Source organism: Solanum pennellii, chromosome 5, assembly GCF_001406875.1.
Source record: "Solanum pennellii chromosome 5, SPENNV200".
Classification (NCBI taxonomy): domain Eukaryota; kingdom Viridiplantae; phylum Streptophyta; class Magnoliopsida; order Solanales; family Solanaceae; genus Solanum; species Solanum pennellii.
In genome coordinates this window covers 77965939-77991103 of record NC_028641.1, presented here as the reverse complement: position 1 = coordinate 77991103, position 25165 = coordinate 77965939, and the positions used below count along the sequence as shown (strand labels likewise).

The 25165-nt window shown below is 39.8% G+C and overlaps 1 protein-coding gene across 6 annotated transcripts in view; it reads right to left on the bottom strand.

Moving 5' to 3' along the window:
* Nucleotides 1-11998: 11998 nt before the first annotated feature.
* LOC107020502 (ultraviolet-B receptor UVR8) overlaps nucleotides 11999-25165 on the bottom strand; it is a 36888-nt gene continuing 23721 nt past the window's right edge. The window contains exons 5-17 of one of the 6 annotated variants that reach the window (XR_003578347.1): nucleotides 24460-24561; nucleotides 24202-24295; nucleotides 23822-23864; nucleotides 23652-23697; nucleotides 23520-23572; nucleotides 23331-23433; nucleotides 19587-19641; nucleotides 19404-19470; nucleotides 18969-19005; nucleotides 13402-13506; nucleotides 13234-13313; nucleotides 12924-13003; nucleotides 11999-12377 (exon numbers count right to left, since the gene is read on the bottom strand). Coding sequence is in view for 3 of the 6 variants with exons in the window: in XM_015220893.2 (XP_015076379.1) it covers nucleotides 12261-12377; nucleotides 12924-13003; nucleotides 18969-19005; nucleotides 19404-19470; nucleotides 19587-19641; nucleotides 23331-23433; nucleotides 23520-23572; nucleotides 23652-23697; nucleotides 23822-23864; nucleotides 24202-24295; nucleotides 24460-24561 (797 nt within the window). In the remaining 3 variants the exon portion in view is untranslated. Of the gene's footprint in view, nucleotides 12378-12923; nucleotides 13004-13233; nucleotides 13314-13401; nucleotides 13507-18968; nucleotides 19006-19403; nucleotides 19471-19586; nucleotides 19642-23330; nucleotides 23434-23519; nucleotides 23573-23651; nucleotides 23698-23821; nucleotides 23865-24201; nucleotides 24296-24459; nucleotides 24562-25165 lie in introns of those variants that run through there. The other 5 variants (XR_003578349.1, XM_015220893.2, XM_015220894.2 and 2 more) reach the window with 5 other exon arrangements.

Sequence of the window (25165 nt, the reverse complement as noted above, 5' to 3'; positions counted from 1 at the left end):
AACCATTTTTTGGGTGATCCGGATTCCGACGTCAAAAATGCCAAATTTTTTTGTGGACATCCAGCAAGTCCTTGTCTATGCATCCATTGGCCCTCACGACCCTTCAGACCCATTTTGAAGGTCAAACGAGCCCCGAAGTGAGCATACCCCTCATTTCGACGATTTTCGTGTGCTATAGCACACCATTTTTTGGGTGATCCGGATNATTTTTTGGGTGATCCGGATTCCGCAGTAAAAAATGCCAAATTTTTTTGTGGACGTCCGTCAAGACCTTATCCATGCATCCGGTTGGCCCTCACGGCTCTTCCGACCCATTTTGAAGGTCAAACGAGCCCCGAAGCGACCATACCCCTCATTTCGACGATTTTCGTGTGCTATAGCAAACCATTTTTTGGGTGATCCGGATTCCTACGTCAAAAATGCCAAATTTTTTTGTGGACGTCCGTCAAGACCTTATCCATGCATCCGGTTGGCCCTCACGGCTCTTCCGACCCATTTTGAAGGTCAAACAAGCCCCGAAGCGAGCATACCCCTCATTTCGACGATTTTCGTGTGCTATAGCAAACCATTTTTTGGGTGATCCGGATTCCTACGTCAAAAATGCCAAATTTTTTTGTGGACGTCCGTCAAGACCTTATCCATGCATCCGGTTGGCCCTCACGGCTCTTCCGACCCATTTTGAAGGTCAAACAAGCCCCGAAGCGAGCATACCCCTCATTTCGACGATTTTCGTGTGCTATAGCAAACCATTTTTTGGGTGATCCGGATTCCTACGTCAAAAATGCCAAATTTTTTTGTGGACGTCCGTCAAGACCTTATCCATGCATCCGGTTGGCCCTCACGGCTCTTCCGACCCATTTTGAAGGTCAAACAAGCCCCGAAGCGAGCATACCCCTCATTTCGACGATTTTCGTGTGCTATAGCAAACCATTTTTTGGGTGATCCGGATTCCTACGTCAAAAATGCCAAATTTTTTTGTGGACGTCCGTCAAGACCTTATCCATGCATCCGGTTGGCCCTCACGGCTCTTCCGACCCATTTTGAAGGTCAAACAAGCCCCGAAGCGAGCATACCCCTCATTTCGACGATTTTCGTGTGCTATAGCAAACCATTTTTTGGGTGATCCGGATTCCTACGTCAAAAATGCCAAATTTTTTTGTGGACGTCCGTCAAGACCTTATCCATGCATCCGGTTGGCCCTCACGGCTCTTCCGACCCATTTTGAAGGTCAAACAAGCCCCGAAGCGAGCATACCCCTCATTTCGACGATTTTCGTGTGCTATAGCAAACCATTTTTTGGGTGATCCGGATTCCTACGTCAAAAATGCCAAATTTTTTTGTGGACGTCCGTCAAGACCTTATCCATGCATCCGGTTGGCCCTCACGGCTCTTCCGACCCATTTTGAAGGTCAAACAAGCCCCGAAGCGAGCATACCCCTCATTTCGACGATTTTCGTGTGCTATAGCAAACCATTTTTTGGGTGATCCGGATTCCTACGTCAAAAATGCCAAATTTTTTTGTGGACGTCCGTCAAGACCTTATCCATGCATCCGGTTGGCCCTCACGGCTCTTCCGACCCATTTTGAAGGTCAAACAAGCCCCGAAGCGAGCATACCCCTCATTTCGACGATTTTCGTGTGCTATAGCAAACCATTTTTTGGGTGATCCGGATTCCTACGTCAAAAATGCCAAATTTTTTTGTGGACGTCCGTCAAGACCTTATCCATGCATCCGGTTGGCCCTCACGGCTCTTCCGACCCATTTTGAAGGTCAAACAAGCCCCGAAGCGAGCATACCCCTCATTTCGACGATTTTCGTGTGCTATAGCAAACCATTTTTTGGGTGATCCGGATTCCTACGTCAAAAATGCCAAATTTTTTTGTGGACGTCCGTCAAGACCTTATCCATGCATCCGGTTGGCCCTCACGGCTCTTCCGACCCATTTTGAAGGTCAAACAAGCCCCGAAGCGAGCATACCCCTCATTTCGACGATTTTCGTGTGCTATAGCAAACCATTTTTTGGGTGATCCGGATTCCTACGTCAAAAATGCCAAATTTTTTTGTGGACGTCCGTCAAGACCTTATCCATGCATCCGGTTGGCCCTCACGGCTCTTCCGACCCATTTTGAAGGTCAAACAAGCCCCGAAGCGAGCATACCCCTCATTTCGACGATTTTCGTGTGCTATAGCAAACCATTTTTTGGGTGATCCGGATTCCTACGTCAAAAATGCCAAATTTTTTTGTGGACGTCCGTCAAGACCTTATCCATGCATCCGGTTGGCCCTCACGGCTCTTCCGACCCATTTTGAAGGTCAAACAAGCCCCGAAGCGAGCATACCCCTCATTTCGACGATTTTCGTGTGCTATAGCAAACCATTTTTTGGGTGATCCGGATTCCTACGTCAAAAATGCCAAATTTTTTTGTGGACGTCCGTCAAGACCTTATCCATGCATCCGGTTGGCCCTCACGGCTCTTCCGACCCATTTTGAAGGTCAAACAAGCCCCGAAGCGAGCATACCCCTCATTTCGACGATTTTCGTGTGCTATAGCAAACCATTTTTTGGGTGATCCGGATTCCTACGTCAAAAATGCCAAATTTTTTTGTGGACGTCCGTCAAGACCTTATCCATGCATCCGGTTGGCCCTCACGGCTCTTCCGACCCATTTTGAAGGTCAAACAAGCCCCGAAGCGAGCATACCCCTCATTTCGACGATTTTCGTGTGCTGTAGCAAACCATTTTTTGGGTGGTCCTGATTCAGACGTCAAAAATGCCAAACATATTTGTGGACGTCCTTCAAGAACTTGGCTATGTAGCCAGTTGGCCCTCACGGCAAATCTGACCCATTTTCAAGGTCAAACGAGCCCCGAAGCGTCCATTACCCCCCATTTTGATGATTTTCGTTTGCTATAGCAAATAATTTTTTGGTTGATCCAGATTCCGACGTCAAAAATGCAAAAAAATGTTTTGAACGTCCTTCAAGACCTTGGATATGCATTCGGTTGGCCCTCACGGTCAATCCGACCCATTTTCAAAGTCAAACAAGCCTCGAAGTGCGCATACCCTCCATTTAAACGATTTTCGTGTGCAATAGCAAACCATTTTTTAGGTGATCCGAATTTCGACGTCAAAAATAAAAAAAATTTGTGGACGTCGATGGCCCTCACAGCCAATCCAACCGATTTTCAAGGTCAAAAGAGCTCTGAATCATGCATACCCTCCATTTCGATGATTTTCGTGTGCTATAGCAAACCATTTGTAGGTTGATCCGGATTCCGATGTCAAAAATGCCAAAAAGTTTTGTTGATGGACGTCTGTCAAGACCTTGGCTATGCATCCAGTTGTTTCTCACGGCCAATCCAACCCATTTTCAAGGTCAAACGAGCCCCGAAGCGTGCATACCATCTATTGCAAAGATTTTCGTGTGATATAGCAAACCATTTTTTGGATGATCCGGATTCCGATGTCAAAACTTACAAAAAATTTTGTGGATGTCAATGAATACCTTGGATATGCATCCGGTTGGCCTTCACGCACAATCCAACCCATTTTCAAGGTCAAACAAGCTGCGAAGCGCGCATACCCCCCATTTTGACGATTTTCATGTGCTATTGCAAACCATTTTTCGGGTGATCCGGATTCCTATCTCAAAAATGCCAAAAAAATTTGTCGACGTCCGTCAAGACCTTTGCTATGCATACAGTTGGACCTCACGGCCAGTCCAACCCATTTTCACGGTTAAACGAGCCCCGAAGCGCACATACCCCCCATTTCGACGATTTTCCTCTACTATACCAAACCATTTTTTGGGTGATCTATACTCCGACGTCAAAAATGCCAAAAAAATTTTAGGACGTCCATCAAGACCTTGGCTATGCATCCGGTTGTCCCTCACGGAAAATTTGACCCATTTTTAAGATCAGACAAGCCCCAAAGCGGTCATACCCACCATTTCGGTGATTTTCGTGTGCTATACCAAACTATTTTTTGGGTGATCCAAATTCCGACGTCAAAAATGCAAAAAAAAATTGTGGACGTTCCTTCAAGACCTTGGCTATGCATCCGGTCGGCTCTAATGAACAATCCGACCCATTTTCAAGGTGAAATGAGCTCCGAAGTGCGCATACCCCCCATTTCGATGATTTTCGTGTGCTATAGCAAACCATTTTTTAGGTGATCTAGATTCCGACGTCAAAAATGCCAAATTTTTTTGTGGACGTCGGTCAAGACTTTTGCTATGCATCCGGTTGGCCCTCACATCTTGTCCGACCCACTTTAAAGGCCAAACGAGCCCGAGGAGCATGCCCCCCATTTCGACGATTTTCGTGTGCTATAGCAAACCTTTTTTTGGGTGATCCGGATTACGACGTCAAAAATGCCAAAAATTTTTGTGCATGTCCGTCAAGACCTTCTCTATGCAGCCAGTTGTCTCTCACTGTAAATCCGATCCATTTTCTAGGTCAAACGAGCCCCGAAGCGCGTATACCCTCTATTTCGATGATTTTCGTGTGCCATAGCAAACCATTCTTTGGGTGATCTGGATTCCGACGTCAAAAATGCCAAAAAAAAAAATTAGACATCCGTCAAGACCTTTTTTATTCAGCCGATTGGCCCTTACGGCCAGTCCGACTCAATTTCAAGGTCAAACTAGCCCCGAAGCGCGCATACCCTCCATTTCAACGATTTTCGTCTTCTATACCAAACCATTTTTTGGGTGATCCAGATTCTGACGTCAAAAATGCAAAAAAACATTTGTGGACATCCGTCAAGACCTTTACTATGCATCTGATTGGCCTCACGGCAAATCCGACCCATTTTAAAGGTCAAACGAGCCTCGAAGCATATGTACCCACCATTTCAATGATTTTTGTGTGCTGTAGCAAACCATTTTTTGGGTGATCCGGATTCCGATGTCAAAAATGCCAAATATTTTTGTGGACGTCTGTCAAGACCTTGGCTATGCATCCGGTTGGCTTCACAGCCAATACGACCCATTTTTAAGGTCAAACAATCCCCGAAGCGCGCATCCCCCCCCCCCATTTCAACTATTTTCGTGTGCTATAGCAAACCATTTTTTAGATGATCCGGATTCAGACATCAAAAATGCCAAAAAATTTTGTGGACATCCTTCAAGACCTTGGTTATGCATCTGATGGCCCTCACGGCCAATCCAACCGATTTTCAAGGTCAAAAGAGCTCTGAATCGAGCATACCCTCCATTTCGATGATTTTCGTGTGCTATAGCAAACCATTTTTTGGGTGATCCGGATTCTGACGTCAAAAATTAAAACATTTGTTGTGAACGTCCGTTAAGACCTTGTCTAAGCATCCGTTTGGCCTTCACGGCCATTCTAACCCATTTTCAAGGTCAAACAAGCCCCAAAGCGTGCATACCCCCCATTTTGATGATTTTCATGTGCTATATATAGCAAACCATTTTTTGGGTGATCCGGTTTCCAAAGTCAAAAATGCTAAAAAAAGTTATGGACGTGGCTTTGCATCCGGTTGTCCCTTTCAGCAAATCCGACACATTTTTTAGGCCAAACGAGCCCCAAAGCGTGCATACCCCGCATTGCAAAAAATTTTGTATGCTATAGCAAACTATTTTTTGGGTGATCTGGATTTCAACATCAAAAATGCGAAAATTTATTGCGGATGTCCATGAAGACCTTGGCTATGCATCCGGTTGGCCCTCGCAGCAAATCCGACTCATTTTCAAGGTCAAACAAGCTGCGAAGCGCGCATACCTCCCATTTCGACGATTTTCGTGTGCTATAGCAAACCATTTTTTGGGTGATCCGGATTCCTACGTCAAATGTTCCAAAAATTTTTGTGGACCTCTTTCAAGACCTTGGATATGCATACGATTGGCCCTCACGGCCAGTCCGACCCATTTTCAAGGTCAAACAAGCCCCAAAGTGCGCATACCCCTATTTCGACGATTTTTGTGTGCTATAGCAAACCATTTTTTGGGTGATCCGGATTCCAACGTCAAAAATGCCAAAAGTTTTTGTGGACGGCTGTCAAGACCTTGTCTATGCATCCGGTTGGCCCTCACGGCCATTTCGACCCACTTTAAAGGTCAAAAAAGCCTTGAAGCGCGCATAACCCCATCTCGACAATTTTTGTGTGCTATAGCAAATCATTTTTTGGGTGGTCCAGATTACGACGTCAAAAAAGCCAAAATCTTTTGTAGACGTCCGTAAAAACCTTCGCTATACACCGGTTGGCCCTCACAGCCAATCTGCCCATTTTAAAGGTCAAACAATCCCCGAAGCGTGCATACCCACCATTTCAACGATTTACGTGTGCTGTAGCAAATAATTTTTTGGGTGATTTGAATTCCGATGTCAAAAATGCCAAATATTTTTTTGGACGTCCGTCAAGACCTTATCTATGCAGCCGGTTGGCCTCACGGCTAATACGACCCATTTTTAAGGTCAAACGAGCCCCGAAGCGCACATTCCCCCCATTTCGACTATTTTCGTGTGCTATAGCAAACCATTTTTTAGATGATCCGGATTCAGACGTCAAAAATGCCAAAAAATTTTGTGGACGTCCTTCAATACCTTGGCTATGCATCCGATGTACCTCACGGACAATCCCACCGATTTTCAAGGTCAAAAGAGCTCCAAATCCTAGATATCCTCCATTTCGATGATTTTCATGTGCTATAGCAAACCATTTTTTGAGTGATCCGGATTTCGACGTCAAAAATGCCAAAAATTTTTGTGGATGTCCTTCAAGACCTTGGATATGCACCGGTTGGCTCTCACAGCCAATCCAACCCATTTTCAAGGTCAAACGAGCCCCGAAGCGCGCATACCCTCCATTTCGACGATTTTCGTGTCCTATAGCAAACCATTTTTTGGGTGATCCGGACTCTGATGTCAAAAATGCCAAAAAAAATTTGTAGACGTCCGTCAAGACGCTGGCTATGTAGCCGGTTGGCCCTCACGGCCAATCTGACCCATTTTCAAGGTCAAACGATCTCCAAAGCGTGCATACCCACCATTTCGATGATTTTCGTGTGCTATAGCAAACCATTTTTTGGGTGATCCACACTTTGACGTCAAAAATGCCAAAAACATTTTGTGGACATCCTTCAATACCTTGGCTATGCATCCGGTTGGCCCTCACGGCCAATCCGATCCAATTTCAAGGTCAAATGAGCCTCGAAGCGCGCATACCCACCATTTCAACGATTTTCGTATGCTATAGCAAATCATTTTTTGGGTGATCCGGATTCCGACGCCAAAAATGCCAAAAGTTTTTGTGGAATTCCGTCAAGACCTTGTCTATGCAGCAGATTGTCCCTCACGGCCAATCCGACCCATTTGCTACGTCAAACGAGCCCCGAAGCGCGCATACCCACCCATACCCACCCCCACCCCAATTTTGCCGATTATAGTATGCTATAGCTCACCATCTTTGTTGGTGATTCGAATTTCCAACATTCAAAATGCCAAAAGTTCTCATGGAAGTCTGTTAAGACCTTGTCTACGCAGTCAGTTGGCCCTCACGACCTTGCCGGCCAATTTTCAAGGTCAAACGAGCCCTAAATCGTGCTATACCCCCTATTTTACCAATTATCGTGTGTTGTTGCTCACCACTTTATTGGTGATCCAAATTTTTGACGTTCAAAATGCCAAAATTTCTCGTAGACGTTCGATAAGACCTTCGCTTTGTAGTTGGTTGCCCGTCACGGCCATGCCAACCCATTTTCAAGGTCAAACAATCCCCGAAGTGCACATACCCCTCATTTTGTCGATTATCGTGTGCTATAACTCACCATCTTTGTTGGTGATTCGGATTTCCGAAGTCCAAGATACCAAAGTTTATCGTGGACGTCCTTTACGACCTTGGCTATGCAGCCGGTTGGCCCTCACGGTCATGCCTGCCCATTTTCAAGGTCTAACGAGCCCCGAAGTGCACATACCCCCCATTTTGTTGATTATCGTGTGCTATAACTCACCATCTTTGTTGGTGATCCGGATATCCGAAGTCCAAGATACGAAAATTTCTCGTGGAAGTCCTTTAGGACCTTGGCTATGCAGCCGTTTGGCCCTCACAGCCATGCCGACCCATTTTCAAGGTCAAACGAACCCCGAAGCACGCATATCCCCCATTTTGCCGATTATCGTGTGCTATAGCTCGCCATCTTTATTGGTGGTCCAAATTTCTGACGTCAAAAATGTCAAAATTTCTCATAAAAGTCCTTTAAGACCTTGGTTATGCAGTCGATTGGCCCTCACAACCAAGCCAACCTATTTTTAAGGTCAAGCGCGCTCCAAATCGCGCATTCCCCCCATTTTGCCAATTATCGTGTGCTAAAGCTCACCATCTTTGTTGGTTATCCGGATTTCAGAACGTCTAAAATACAAATTTCTTATGGACGTCCATTAAGACCTTGGATATGCAGTCAGTTGGCCCTCACGGCCATGTCGGCCCATTTTCAAGGTCAAACGATCTCCAAAGCGTGCATACCCCCCATTTTTGCTGATTATGGCTCACCATATTTGTTGGTAATCAAGATTTTTGACGTCCAAAATGTCAAATCTTCTCGTGGACGTCCGTTAAGACCTTGTCTATGCACACGATTGGCCTCACGGCCATGCCGGCTCATTTTCAAGGTCAAAAAAAGCATGCATACCCTTCAATTGTCTGATTATCGTGTGCTAAAGTAAATCATCTTTTTTGTGATCCAAAATTTCGAGATGATTTATGCTAGAAGTTTATACGGACATCCATTAAGACCTTATATATGGAGCCGGTTGGTCACCACGACAAAAAAGACCCATTTTCAAGGTGAAACGAGCCCAAAGCAAGGAACCCCTCATTTTACCGATTTTCGTGTACTATAGGTCACCATATTTTTTGGTGATTCAAAATTCAGGAGATGAATTTTGCTAAAAATTAACACGGACGTCTGTTAAGACCTTATCTATGGAGTCGGTTGGTCACCACGGCCAAAACGGCCCATCTTCAAGGTCAAACAAGCCCAGAGCAGGCAAACCCTCCATTTTTTGGACTTCCGTGTGCTATAGCCCACCATCTTTTTTGGTGATCCAAAATTTTGAGATGACGTCCGTTAAAACCTTATCTAATGAGTCAGTTGGTTACCAAGGCCAAAACTACTCATTTTCAAGTTCAAACGAGCCCCAGAGAAGGCAACCCCCCCCCCCATTTTGCCGATTTCTGTGTGTTATAGTTCACCATATTTTTTGGTGATCCGAAATTCTGAGATGAGTTTTGCTATCAATGGACATCTATTAAGACCTTATATATGGAGTCGGTTGGTCACAAACACTCAAATTAGTCCATTTTCAAGGTCAAAAGATCCTAGAGCAGGCAAACCCTCCATTTTGCTGATTTTCCTGTGCTATAGTCCATTATCTTATTTGGTGATCAGGAATTTTGAGACAATTTTCGCTAAAAATTTACACGGATGTCCATTAAGACCTTATCTATGGAGATGGTTGGTCACTACGGCCAAAATGACCCATTTTCAAGGTCAAACGATCCCAAGAGCAGGCAAACCCCCCATTTTGCCGATTTTTATGTGTTATAGTTCACCATCTTTCTTGGTGATTCGAAAATCCGAGATGATTTTTGCTAAAAATTTACACGAACGTCCTCTAAGACCTTATCTATGGAGTCGCTTGGTCATCACTGTCAAAACGGTCCATTTTCAAGATCAAACGAGCCTAGAGCAGGCAAGCCCCTCATTTTACCGATTTTCGTGTGCTATAGTCCATATTTTTTATGATCCGAAATTCCAAGATGATTTTTGCCAAAAATATACACGAACATCTGTTAGGAACTTATCTATGGAGTCAATTAGTCACCACGGCCAAAACGACCATTTTCAAGGTCAAATGAGCCCAGAGCAGGCAAAACTCTTATTTTATCGATTTTCGTGTCTATACATCATTTTTGGTGATCCAGAATTTTGAGATGACTTTTGCCAAAAATTTACATGGACATCCGTCAAAACCTTATCTATGGAGATGGTTGGTCACCACGGCCAAAACGACCTACTTTTAAGATCAAACGAGCCCTAGAGCAGGCAAACCCTATATTTTGCCAATTTTTGTGTGTGATATAGTCCACCATCTTTTTTGGTGATTCGGAATTCCAACATGATTTTTGCAAAAATTTACACGAACGTCCGTTAGGACCTTATCTATGGAGTGGGTTGGTGACCACGGCTAAAGCGACCCATTTTAAAGGTAAACGAGCCCCAAAGCATGCAAATCCCCCATTTTGCCGATTTTTGTGTGCTATAGTCCACCATTTTTTTGTGATATGCAATTTCTAGATCTGTTTTGCAAAAAATTTGCATAGACGTCCGTTTCGACTTTATCTCAAAGTCGCTTGGTCACCATAGCCAAAACTGACCATTTTTAAGGTCAATTGATCCCAGAGCAGGTAAACCCCCAATTTATTTTGATTTTCATGTGGTATAGTTGATGGGATTTTTTGTGGTTCAGAATACTAGCGTCATTTTTACTCAAATTTTAAAGGGACGTCCATTATGACTTTACCTATGGAGCCGGTTGGTCATCACGGCCAAAACAACCCAGTTTCAAGGTCAAACGAGCCAGAGCAGGTAAACCCCCTCTTTTGTCAATTTTTGTGTGTTATAGTACACTATTTTTTTGGTGATCCAGAATTTCGAGATCTTTTTGCCAAAAAAATTACATGGACATCTATTAAAACGTTATATGTGGAGTCGATTGGTCACCACTGCCAAAACGACCCATTTCAAGGTCAAACGAGCCTAGAGGAGGTAACCCCCCCCCCCTTTGTCAATTTTTGTGTGTTATGGTGTACATTATCTTTTTTGGTGATCCAGCATTTTGAGATCATCTTTTGCCAAAATTTACGTGGACGTCCGTTAAGACTTTATTTATGGAGTTAGGTTGTCACCACGGCCAAAACGGCCCATTTTCATGATCAAATGAGCCCAGAGAAGGTAAACCCCTTATTTTGTCGATTTTTTGGTGTTATAGTCCACAATTTTTTTTTGTGATCCGGAATTTTGAGATCATTTTATCCAAAAAAATCACAAGGACGTCCATTAAGACCTGATAAATGGAGTCGGTTAGTCACCACGACCAAAACGATCTAGTTTCAAGGTCAAACGGGCCCCATAGCAGGTAAACCCCCCAATTTGGTCGATTTTCATGTGCTATAGTCCATGAGATTTTTGATGATTCAGAATTTCAACGTCATTTTCGCCAAAAATTTACATGAACGTCCGTTTAGACCTTATCTATGTAGCCAGTTGATCATCACGACCAAGACGACTCATTTTCAAGGTATTTTGCCCAAATACATTACCAAGATATTTTGAATTTAAAAATTGACATTCACGTATACATTTCCAAGGTATTTTGAACTCAAAAATCAATTATGTTTTATCAGATTCTTAGCAAAACAGAATTACAATTTTCTACAAAAATGAGGAAAATTCAAAATTTGATGGGTTTAAAATTGTGTTTCAGAAATCGGCTGAACTTTGCTTCTGTATTAAAATGGTATTTCCAAATCCATTTTGTTTAATCAAATCTTGTTCACACGCCTTTTTAAGGGACAAAAATCCTTGTACAAAATTGGGAAATTTAAAATTTTCGGGATAAAAGATGTTTAACATAAAATTGATTATCTAACATTAACATTGACATTCCTATATGCATTGCATTATCAAAGTGTTTCAAACTCAAAAATCAAATTTTTTTTATTAGATTCTTAGCAATAAAGAATTATAATTTTCTTCAAAATTGAATTGGTTAAAATACGTTTATCAAAAAATTGGCACGGTCAAACCGTTTTCATTTCATTTATGGATCTTGAATTTTTTTAAATAGCTGGATCAGATCTTTGAAATGGGTAGAAACAAGTTCATGTCACCATTGTTTAAGTCATTTTGTTGTTAATAAAGACCGTTTTGATTCAATAGGTGTTACGACATTTTTGAACCATTTAATAAATACATTAAGGACATTTTAATCCTTTTCCGTATTTTATTTGATACAAGCTAGAATTTACAAGGTACAAACTGGGTATAAACAGGTTTAGTATGAAGGTTACATTCAAATCGTTAAGCGGAGTGTATAGCTGCAATAACAGACTGCTTATATATGTGATCGTGAAATTGAATTTAGGTCAGATTTAGCTAATTTGCAAACCTTCCGTAAGCAGCAGATTATATTTTTGCCTTCGTGACAAGAAACAACGAGACTGATGTTCCAACTAGTATTCAAATATAGCACCTGTATGGTTAAACCCACAGGATACTTGCAATGCTTTTACGTGTCTACGAAAGTTGATTTTTGTAGGCTTAATGTAATCAACATCATTTCCTTGACCCTGCACAAACCCACCTTGTATTAGGCAAGTTAAAGCAACCCACAATCCAGTGTAAACCAACAGAAAAGATCACTTAAAGCTCTAAACTAGATACTGCTACAGTGAAATAGAAAAAACAAAATAGTAGAAATAAGGGGGACAGGAAAATGGACAAAGATATAAACTGAGTAAAAGTATACACTCTCGTGAAAATGTTCTGACTTATCAAACAAGACTCTTCTGGTCAATAAGATGAAAGAGAGTGATTAGTTGTAGTGAAGCAACAAGAATAAGAAAGCCAGATACCAATGAAGAAAGAAGAAAAAGTTTAGCAAGGTCTTTGATCCATTTTTGAAGATGTGACATTTGAGCTAACTGATCTAAAACTAAAGTAACTTTTTAGTTTTTACCGTGTTGCACTCATAGTTCTTCATATCTTGACTAGTTTAAACTTGCAATTAACAAGAGAAGTCTATTGAACCTTTAAGTTCTAATATCTATTTAATAAACATCATTCGGAAGTCCATAAAAACATAACAGTTGCATTTGAAGTCTAAGGGAACAAACCAGTTGTCCGCCAGAAGAATGTCCATCTACAGAAAACGTCCCATGGGAGCCTCCCCATCCCCAAGTGTAAACATTTCCTCCTGAAGGACAAACGTTGAGGTTATTGCTAAGCATAAGTAAGCCAAATAACTCAATTATCTTATGTGAAAATGTTTGAGCAGACCAAATAACTCAATCATCTTATGTGAAAATGTTAAGAGTTAAGGGTCAAAAACACATCTAAACTCAATGATTTGAGTTTCATACATGAACTATTGAGAGTGAGTTTCACATCTAAACTATCACAATGTTTTGAGAGTGAGTTTCCTACCTACACTCATGCAATGGTTGGCAAAACACCTTCACTAATTTCTGATGGTGTATGTACCTACTCTCTTTCATTTAAAAATTCTGCCACGTGAAAAAACAATTCCATTGTGGAAAAGTTAAATAAATTAATATTAATTTACAAGTTAAGGTTAAAGGTTAAAATTATCACCATATAAATTAAATTATTCTCCACTACAGCATCCGACGTCTTCACCTTCTTAGCTATGGTCTTGTCTCAGCCGTGGCGTCGATATCTCCAACTTGGAAGGGGAGACTTTATAGTTTTAAAGAAATCAATTAGAAAACATATATAAAAAAAATTAGTGTGTCAACTAGTGGAGTCGTTATATATGTAAGGTTAAAGAAGATTATATGGCCAAACGCGCCTAACAGCGTTTGTAGACAAACATTGGTCAATTCAGCATCTAAGTGTGTTTCGCTAACCATTGGATGATAGTACACATAGAAAACTCACATTCTCAATATTTCAGATATAAAACTCAAAAAACTATGATGGTTTAAGTATGTGTTTAAACCTTGACTCAAAATGTTATCATTCAAATGCCAAAACAAATAGACAACAAATGAATTACTAAATACTGAAAACTGGAGAGGTAAAACAGTAAATGGCACTTCTACAACTATGCAGAAGCGTAAGAATTTTCCAGCCCAAAACATGCCACAACCAGGGTAGAGGAACACAGAACACAGAAACAACAAAAAAACAAGGAAATTAGCGAGAAATTCTCCTGTGCTATTTCAATGGTGAAACCCGACGATACGTACATCGTCGGCAACAGAAAGTGCTAGAACAACATGGATCAGGATCGGCCTTCAGTTCTGGTCGCAAAGTACTTTCAAAGCAATCGGAGATGTTTGTGGAGTTTGGACCAAAACAGATGGACGAGAATCAAGGTTGAAAGAGATGGTTCTAATGTACCTAGAGAGGTCATGATCGATGATGGTCTCCGGTAGCTTTTGCAGATCTGGACCGAAAGTCCAGCAAGGGTGGTCGCCGGAGAAGATCAGATCCAAAAAGCTCCTCTGAAAGTGGATATTACACAGCGGTCCATAAGCTTTATGCTAAAGCTTTGTGAGAGGGACTTCACACTGTCCAAGGATAAGTCAGTCGTAGCTGACCAGCCACGTGATATACAAGTGTGGGAGGACCTAAAATTGTAGGCCAAGAAACTTTGGATCATGGCCTAAAAATAAACTTGGGCCTTAATTTTAAAGTGGTATGGATATGACCTCTCAGCTTAAGGGGAAAACATGGAGGGGCACGAGAACTTAAGTTAGGAGACAAAGGAGAGCTTGACCAGCCTTAAAACATTAGCGACACAATTTCTTGAAGCTTTCAGCGTTGGGGAATCGTCGTCAATGGAGAACAGAATTGAGCCAACATCAAATTCTGAGCAGAGAGAGGACTTCGACAAGCAACAGACACGTAACAGTCCAAAATAGAGTTGATAGCAACCTAAAACTAACTGCAGAGATAGGGAAAAGCTCGAAGCTGCCGGAAAATGTTGATGTTGAACAGAGCTTGCACAGACAACAAATTCACGATGTTGAACCAGTATCTACGAATGTCTGGGATCCAACAAGACACACGGGGTTAGAATATGAATAGGTTTATACAATCCTAGTAGAATAGGAATATGTTTATATAATCCTATTAGAATAGGAATAGGACTACTAAATAGTATCCTATTTGGTAAGGATTGTATTATAAGGTCTATAAATAGGGTCTCAATGTAATAATGCAGACACAACAATTCAATAATATTATTTTTCTATATTTCTCACATGGTATCACATCCTCTACGATCTTGGTAGAAAATCAAAGAGTTTCCGCTGCCGGCGGGCGACTATTACTTAAATATGCCGCCCGTCCGGCCGATGATTATGTTAGCAAAAAATTGAATCACCGTGTATATTTCCGGTGACTATTTTTTCATATCTAATTTGTGTAGCACCATGCCATCATTCCAGTGACTACTTTTTCATATTTAATTTGTGTAGCACCGTGCTATCATTTTGGTGACTACTTTTTCATATTTAATTCGTGTAGCACTGTGCCATCATTCCATCATTCCTGTGACTATTTTTTCATATATAATTTGTGTAGCACCCTGTCATCTTTTTGGTGACTGCCTTTTTTTTTTGCATATCTGATTTGCATAGCATCGTGCATCTCCCCGAACTACTTTTCATTTTTAATTTGTGTAGTAAAGTAGATTTTTCCAAACTATTTTCTTATATCTGAGTTGCATAACATCATGCGTCTTTTCAGTGACTCAAATTTGATTAGCATAGTAACATTCGTCTTTCCGTTGACTCCTCAAATCTAATTTGCATAGGGTTATGCCATCATTCCAACCCTACCCATATTATTTCTCTTTTTCAATGGGGTCGTTCCATCAATTCGAACTATCCTATATAATTTCTATTTACTAGTTGGGTCGTGACATCAATCCGACCATACCTATATAATTTTATTCCTTAGATTGTGACCACTTTTAACCATCAAATCTAATACTCCGGCATATGAGCATGTTCAAACCAGTTTTTCAGTGACTTGTTTAATATCAACTCATCTATTGATTCCAAAATGATCCATATACTTTATACTAGGTTTTGAGCACTTTGTTGCTCAATGGGAGTTTAGTAGCCTTGTTTGATTATGTGAGTCACTTTATGGTTTGAAGCAGTCTTTTCGGTCTTGTCTTTGAAAGACATTATGACATAAGAGAGGTTTTTTTAGAGGACTTTCAACAAGAGAGAAGAGAGAAGAAAAATGGTTCTTTTGATGCAGTCTTTTTCTCTGACCAGCAACCTTCAGATCGTGCTACCTGATTAACTAACCGTTGGATCGGGCTGAAATTTAGACTGTCTGACATCTTCGTGGTTGATTTGAACGGTGGAGATCGGATTCGAAGGTCAGAAAGATCCCGTATTAGGTCCCGAACAGCAGCTGGGTTTAGTCTTTGCATGTTTAGTTTAAGAAGTTCAACACTGGAATTTTATCTGTGTTTACTAGCATTATGTAGCAAATCCAATATTTAATGAGAAGACAAGCACATTAAGATTGACCGTCAATTTTGTGATGTCTGCAAATATCTCACCAAGCCCCTCATCGGTCCCCGTGTTAATTACATTTGTAACAAGCTAGGTACATGAATTGTACTCACTAGCTTGAGGGGGAGTGTTGTAATATGAATAGGTTTATGCAATTCTAGTAGAATAGGAATATGTTTATATAATCCTATAAGAATAGGAATAGGTTTATACAATCCTATTAGAATAGGAATAGGACTACTAAATAATATCCTATTTGGTAAAGGATTGTATTATAGGGTCTATAAATAGGATCTCAATGTAATAAACTAGACCCAACAACAATTCAATAATATTATTTTTCTATATTTTTCACAAGAACCATGGCAGAAAGGAAAGGTTGTAGCAGAATCACTACTGTGATGGCTGATTTCTCCAAGTGGATTGATGAGATGAAATTGCCTGATCCTTATTTGTGTAGGGAGGATTTCACCTGGTTTCGAAGGGCCAAACCACCACAGTGCTACTAGATTAGATAGATTCCTCTACTCTATAGAACGGGAGGAGTTCTTCAAGAACACTAAACAAATGGTTATGCCTAGAGTGAATTCGGACCACTGTCTTATTTTGCTGCAATGTGGTGACTGGTTAAAACAGAGATCCTACTTCAAGTTTGAAAATTGGTGGCTCGAGATAGACAGTTTTTGGGGACTAGCGCATAAATGGTGGAATGAAGTTGAAGTGATAGGATGCCTTGACTATGTTTTTAGTTTGAAGTTAAGGATGCTGAAGAAAAAAATCATAGACCGGAGCAAATTAGCATGTGGGAACTGGACACTAAGAAAAGAAACCTTTTAGCTAAGTTGGCTGATAAAAAATTTGGTTCGGGACACAAGGGCTCTAAATGAAGACGAAATGATGGTTAGAGAAACTGTCTTGGTTGAGCTCGAAAAAATTGGCAAAAAATGAGGAAGCTAGATGGAGACAAAAATCTAGAGTTCTATGGCTAAAACAGGGTTATAACAACACAATTTTCCGAAGGATGGCAACGGCACACGAGATATAATGCTATTGACAAACTGGTAATCAAGGGGTTGGAAATCAAAGACCCAGACCAAATCAAAGTGAGCATGATTGAGTTCTACAAGAACCTATACTCTGAATCAGAAGACAATTGGCCTTCTTTTGAGATTGCTAAACTGTCCTAGAATCTCCCAGGAAGATCAAGAGTGGCTGCAAAGGCCATTGTAATTGTAGGAATAATACAATGTTATAAGAACAATATTTGTTTTATTATAATTGAAAAAATAGTTGGAGAAAACGATCAGGGGAGACTGTTGGGCATTTGAATAAACATGATTAGATAACTTAACAAGGAAAATTACAGCAGAATAGGCTATTATGTTGTCTGTCGAGCTGAATCCTCCTCTACTGTTAACTACTTTTCCTAATGAGTTAAGATATTTATATTACTCACAGAAAAGAAGTCAGATCTTGTATAAAACATCTCTTTTTATCTAAATGTGTCTCCTATCCTTCCTTGTCTCCTTCCTATAGAGCCTTTGCCTTGTCTATACGCCAGAATTAGAGGAAAACTTTTGCAGATCCTAAATGGTAGCAAGCTATGACTGAAGAAATTGGACTTGGAAATTTGTCACTTCATCACGAGACAAAAAAGTTAGTTGGTTGCAAAAGAGTCTTCATAGTGAAATATAAAGTTGATGGGTAGGTGGAAATATTCTAAGCACTATTGGTGTTTAAGGATTCACACAAACTTATGGAGTTGATTATCATGAGATGTTTTCCCCTGTTGCAAAGATTAACAAGATCAAAATTCTTTTGTCATGTGCAGCTAATTTTGGTTGGGACTTCCGACAGTTGGATGTGACGAATGCATTTTTTTGTGGAGACTTAGAAGAAGAGGTGTATTATATGGAGGGTGAATTTGATAAGCCTCTTTTAGCTTCGAGGGTCTATTTCTTAGTTCAAGATCCCTCTTACTAACTGGAATCAAAGATTTAGTAGATCTGCTCCTTGAACAAAGTTGGGGGGAAATGTGTAATTGAAGAACCTTGTACTGAAGCAATCCCCTAGAGCTTGGTTTGACAGACTCTCTGACGCCATGATCTCTTTCAGTTACCAACAAAGAAATGCTGATCACACCCTCTTCATAAGACATCAAAAGGGGTAAATTTACTTTTCTCATCGTTTACATTGACAACATAGGAGATGATCCGATTAAGAAGTTGTTAGAACAAAATTTTGAGATCAAAGATCTAAGGTAGTTGCGGAATTTCTTGGGCTCCTTCCTTTTATACCGGGATTTATTTCAATTGAGCCGAGGGTCCTTCGGAAACAGTCTCTCTACCTTCACGAGGTAGTGGTAAGGTCTGCATATATTTTACCCTCCCCAGACCTCACTAGTGGGATTTCATTAGGTATGTTGTTGTTGTTGTTGTTGAGGTGCTAGACTAAAAGAGGAATCTTTATATCTGCTTGTAACACAATTCAGAAAATTCATATTATAAGTAGCAGAAAAGAATTGTTGGTTGAGTGGAAGAGCAGGGAGAATGCAACATTAACATCAATAGGTTTCAAGATTGGGAACAAGCATAAAGACGTTTATTAGCATCTATATAAAATAACACGTGCAATTTAAATTTACTATGATCTTTGTACCAGAAATTGCTGCTGTATGCTTCCAACCACAGGATACCTGTCAAGACAACAAAATAAGATTTATGACTTTCATAATATTTTAAAGCCAATCACCCGTCTGATAGAGTATCAGGTAGAGTACACCTTTGTTTGCAAGCAAGCTATTAGTATTAGTAGTTATATCCTGAAATTTTTTCTGGCACAAGATACATGACACCCATTCACAACAGAATTCTGTCCAGGCATTTCTTCAGATCAAAACTCATATGCATAACCTTGGTGTCCACTAGTTAATAGCACATACTAGTATGCATTTTCTCAATAAATAGTCTAACTCAATTACACATTACCTACTTTATGTACCTCTATTACACACTTGAATCTTGATTGGAATAGGTAGCCAAAGCAATGTGTTGACTAAAAAAATGGAAAGAGATTCAACATGGAGAAACAAACCTCAGAAACTGAATGCCTCAAAAATGGTCCTTCAACTCTTTCAGGTAAATGAGCGACATCTGTAGATCTGACATAAGCAAACACCAAAAGTACATCACAACTTTATTTTAATGAAAAAAAGAGTCCTTAAGGGTGACTTGACTATCCAAAAAATTCAACTATGAAGAAATGCAAAAACAGTACCCAATACCAAGACACCCATTTTCATTGGTGCCCCACACGTACAGTTCTCCACCACCTATGAACAAAAACTGAGTAAATACAAAAGCTAAAGCTTATAAAGAAGTTAGCCCTTAGTTCCAAACAATGCACTTGATCTCATGAAATAACTTATATTCAAATCGCCTCATTTGAGGACACACATTAAGAAAATGTTAATAAACTTCATATTGGGCCTAACTCAACCACAAAAGTTAAGCACATGAAGTGAGGATTACCGAATACCATGTAAGGAGACAACCTATTCACTCCATCAATGTGAGATATTTAACACCCCCTGCATGCCCATGCACATGACTGGACATATGGTGCTTGGACCATAACATGAAGGCCCAACATCAGGTAACCAATAATAAGGATGAATCTTGCTTTGGTACTATGTTAAGAAAATGAATCTTGGGCCTAAATCCCAAATGCTAGCTCATGATATGAGAATTATCAGTACTATAAGAGGGAACAACGACTCCTTCCCTCAACCAACGCAGGATACTTAAACAAAACAAATATGAACAACTTATCCTTTGAAACATGAAAGATCTTATAGTTCAGTATAACTATTAAAAGAAAAAAAAAAGCTACATTTGGGTCCCTTTCAAAGCATCATAATTTGACTACAGCTTTGTGCCCTTTCTTCCGTTGTATTTCGTAAGAAGAAGGTCGAGCATTCAACAGTCTCCTGACAATATACTCAAAATAACATCCTTGCAAGGTAAAGGATAGAGTATAAAACTAAGGTAAAACTAATATTGTAACATTCTGCTTGGGTATTTCCCATAGAAGCAAAGGAAGATACAAGCAATTCTAGTTTTCTAAGTCTTGGTGGGTAGAGGGACCCGGTCGATTAATAGAGGTGCACACAAGTTTGATCGTGCATTATCGTAAAAAGAAATATACAAGGATTAGCTCCATGCAATTGCTCATTGGAAATACAAAAGCCTTGAACCATCTAAACCAAGTAAATTAAAGTTGAATCCCCTGAATAAAAACAGAACATACACTTGAAATGTCCAACTTTAGGTTTTACCATTTGGTGTACCATCTAATTGCTCCCTACTACTATTCAGATGAGAAGCTATTCAACTGCGTCTATTGCTCGGTTAAACTAAATGAAGTAATGACACAGCGCAGCTGCACTTGAGTTAACTATCCTTGTGTCAGGCAGTACAATCTACTAGAGAGAGAGAGAATCCCTCCTCAGTCCTCCATATATAATCAATTGTTTTACTTGTTTTAGAATTTAGAAATCATTTTCTGGATGCTTTTATCTAGAAGAAACCATTAGGAAAACCAAAGAAACTAAGGTGGCATGAAGGGAAGTTGCAGCTACATCGTAAGAATACTAATAATATTCTTCCAATAACTTATAAAATATTCAGTAAATTGAAAGCCCATAGTTACGTACTCTACCGCAATTTATGTGACACTCTTTCACTTTTAGTCAGTCCAAAAAAAATGACATATTTATAACATTTAACTTCAAACTTCCCATTTTACCTTAAAGACATTGATTTATAGCCACAGAAATATCTACAGCTTGTTTTTTACCACAAGTTTTAAAAGTCTTCCAAACATTCTTTAACGCCATGCCCAGTCAAACACCATGCCATAAACTGGTACAGAGGGAGTATGTTTGACTAGGATGAAGAAGTTCTCGGATTGTAATTGTGTTATACATACACTTGGCATATATCCATTTGATTCTCTCTTTAGAAATCTAATGGTTCCTACATAGCGAAAATCTTCTAAGACAACCCAACATAGCTCAACCACCTTTACATTCAAATTTAAAGGCAGTACTCAATCAATTTCTTACCTTTACTCAGGCTTGCAGAAAACACATAGTTAATAGCTCTCGATTGTGGATTGTGTTCAATAATTGCTTATATTTTTTTGACAAAATCAATAGTTGCTCGTGTTTAATGCCACTTAAAATATTAATTTCTCTAAACTTCTTTTGCATTCATAGGTAAGACATGTAGGTTACTATCTCCAAGTTTTACCTTGTTCACCCTAACAGATGCAACCTACTAAAGTTGGCCTTCCATGCATTATTGTGGGATTTATAGTATTACTTAATTGCCTCCGTACTGTGGTGGTTAAGACGTAGATTGACTATTTTATCCTTAGAAAGAAAGAAAAAAGTCATTGTAAAGACTGCAAGGTTATCCCAAGTGAGAATCTTACGACCCAACATAAGCTCATGATGATGGATTTGGAGATCATGAATAAGAGGAAGAAGAGGGTTGTGGCTGGTTGGCCAAGGATCAAATGGGGTAGTTTGACTATGGTCAATGCTCTGGAGGTGGGGGCGAAGTTGATGGATACGGAGGCTTGGGGGAGTAATGGAGATGTAAACAGTATGAGGGATAGGACTGCTACGGGAAGCAGCTAGAGAGGTGCTGGAGTCTCGAGAGGTAGGTTGAGTGAACATCGTGGGGATTGGTAATTGAGTGAAGAAGTTCAAGGGAAATTGGAGTGAAAAAAAGTGGCGTTACGCAAGCTGGTGGATAAAATGACGAGTAGGAAAAGTGACAGATAGGGGAAGGTATAAAATGGCGAGGAAAGAGGCTAAGATGGCAGCTTTTGAATGCTTGGACAAAGAATTAGAGCGTAAAGGCGGGGATAAGAAGTTGTACAAGCTAGCCAAGGCGAGAGAAAGGAGGGCCTGCGACATGGATCAAGTGAAGTGCATCAAGGACGAACCCGGCAAAGTACTTGTGGAGGAAACGCTTATTATTATACGGAGATGGCTGTCCTACTTGCATAAACTCTTGAATGAATAGAGGGATATACACATCGTGTTGGAGGGAGTTGGAGCACTCTCAGAGGAATCGTGATTTTGGGTATTGCAGGTTTATAAATGTGGAGTTAAAGGAATTACTAGTAAGATGCATAGTGGAAGAGTGATAGGGCCGGATGAGATCTCTGTGGAATTTTGGCAGAGTACAGGCTGGGCAGGTATGGAGTGGCTAACTAGATTGCTTAATGTCATTTTTAAGACGGCAAATATGTTGGAGGAGTGGAGGAGTAAAATGATTTTGTTGTACAAGAACAAGGGTGACATTTAGAGTTGCACTGAGAATAGGGGTATAAACTGGCTAAGCCACATTATAAAAGTTTAGGAAAGGGTGATGGAGCTGACGGTGAGGAGGGCTGTGTGTATTTTCGAGAACCAATTCAGATTTATGCCGGCACTATCAACTACTGAAGTCATCCATCTTGTTAGGAGACTATTGGAGAAGTATAGGGAAAAAAGGACCTCCACATGGTGTGCATCGACCTAGAAAAAGCATATGATAAAGTCCCAATGAAGGTTTAATGGAGATGCTTGAAGGTTAAAGGTTTTATGAAAGATGAGTGTTTTATGAAAAGAAAAGATTTTATGAAAAGATATATATTTCTGCTCATGCATGAATCACATTTATTAGTCAGGTAAGGTTGGTTCCCTCAGTCAAAGTAAGGCACTGGATGCCGGTCCATCCCAACAAGGTTTTGGGGCATGACAAAAAGTGGGAATGTTTGCATAAATATTGTGTGTGAGAACTAGATAAACCTATCAATTATGCCAAATTAGTTTAAATATGACAATAATCACAAGTACTTCTTTCACAAAATATTAATCATATCTTCAAAGTTTAGGACAAATACTCAGTTTGTTGCTGCTCAAAGATAGAAATCAAGTGGAGAATTTTGAACCCGATAAATTACCTGTAATAACACAGGTATGATAGCCTCCACATGCAGCCTTTTCAGCATATGGAAGTCCATCTACCACAGATGGTAGCGAACAATTTGATGCTTCACTAAAGCCCTAAAATTTTAAATAGAAGTGGACATCATTCAATGTAAATTTAGAAGAAAAAAAAAGTTGCATGATGCTAGTATATATATATTTACCAATTTCTTATTTGCTCTTTCGCCAAAAATATGTACGGATCCATTCTCTGTGGCTTGAAAAAGAGGATGAAAAATAAAATTTGAGGCCTTTCTTTAACATCAAAGTGCTTTCTGCAAATTTCAATGAGTTACCGCTAATGCAGACAGAATGCAACATTCCAGCAGAAGCATTCTTAACCTATTTACACAAAACTAGAATTGTCAAAATGAACCAGCAGCTATGAACCATGAATTAAAATCTCTTGACATCCTGCAGATAGAAGTCTATAATTGAAACTTGAAGACGTTGCAGACAACAGTACCTTCAACCCCTCAAGTTCCTTAATAAGTCGTGGTGTGTATTCACTGATTTCAAAGACAAGAAAAAATCAATTGTTTAAAGGAAAGAAGAAATAACAGCTAATATTACCAACAATATCCAATTGGTTATTCACAAGAAACACTTGAATAGATGCAAAGTACATAATAACGTAGAAGAGTTCGCTACCACTGATAGCATCCTCTGTTATCCATTAATATGACGAGACCCATTTATTCATCAAAATAACTCAATTTGTGATTTGTTTTTGACAAGAGTAAACCATCAAACAAGAGTAAGAATAATGTTGTTAATAATTCATAATAATCGAAAGAAAACATCAATTCATGCAAAATGCAGAGGATCATCAACCATCTACTTAACCTGTCACTTTTTATGAGTCCAAAAATGCCTGATTGATGTCCATGACCAAGTCTTCCTGATTGTCCCCCACCCCAACTCAAAGTCTCACCTTTATCTGGCCAGAAAAAAGATAATATAGTGATGACATGAAGACAATGGTCATTCAGGCTTCGAGCAAAACATAGCTCTTTTTTCCTTAACAAGATAATAGTGGAATAACATGTTCAATTATGGTTTTTTTATCATGCAAAGAAGCATTTAACAAATAACATCTCATACCTGTTACAGCAATTGAGTGTTCGAAACCTAGGGAAATGATTTTGATTGTGACTCCATTCAAGCATTCAACTTTATTGGGTATAGACAGTACCGTATCAGCTTCTGCAGGTGATTGTACAAAATTGAGTACTTTAGGAATTTATGGTAGTTAATGGTATCCTTAAACCCAAGTCAACTAAAAGATGCTATAGTGGACTATCTTTTTGCTTTATCTGATTTTGATACAATATTTGAATTTTTTGTTATATTTAGTCAGTTAAATAACTCATTACTTCTAATTTAAGTCATTAATATATTATCCTTTCTTTCGTCTAGCTTATTCGCATTTTTGTTTTTTTTTTGGTTTTGCACTTCTGTTAAAATCCAGTGAATATTATAGAATTAGTGTAAATAAATTAGATGCCTAAGTTGCACAGACTCGGGTGCAGGTGTACGATACGGGTGTGGATCTTAAAGGGTCCTTCATGATATAATTTGCAAGATTCAGGATATGGATCCATGTATGGATAAGGGTGTGGGGATTCGCCTAAAAATAATTAAAATATCTAAAAGTAGAGTTATAAAAAATAAATGATGCGATTATGCAGAGAACGTGAGGAGAATCCTGGAAGGAGATCAAAGGTAAAGGAGTGACATAGAAATCATATATTTATATAAAAGAGAACCCTAGGCCCGCCTACGTGGCGTCACCACAAGCTAGAATTTC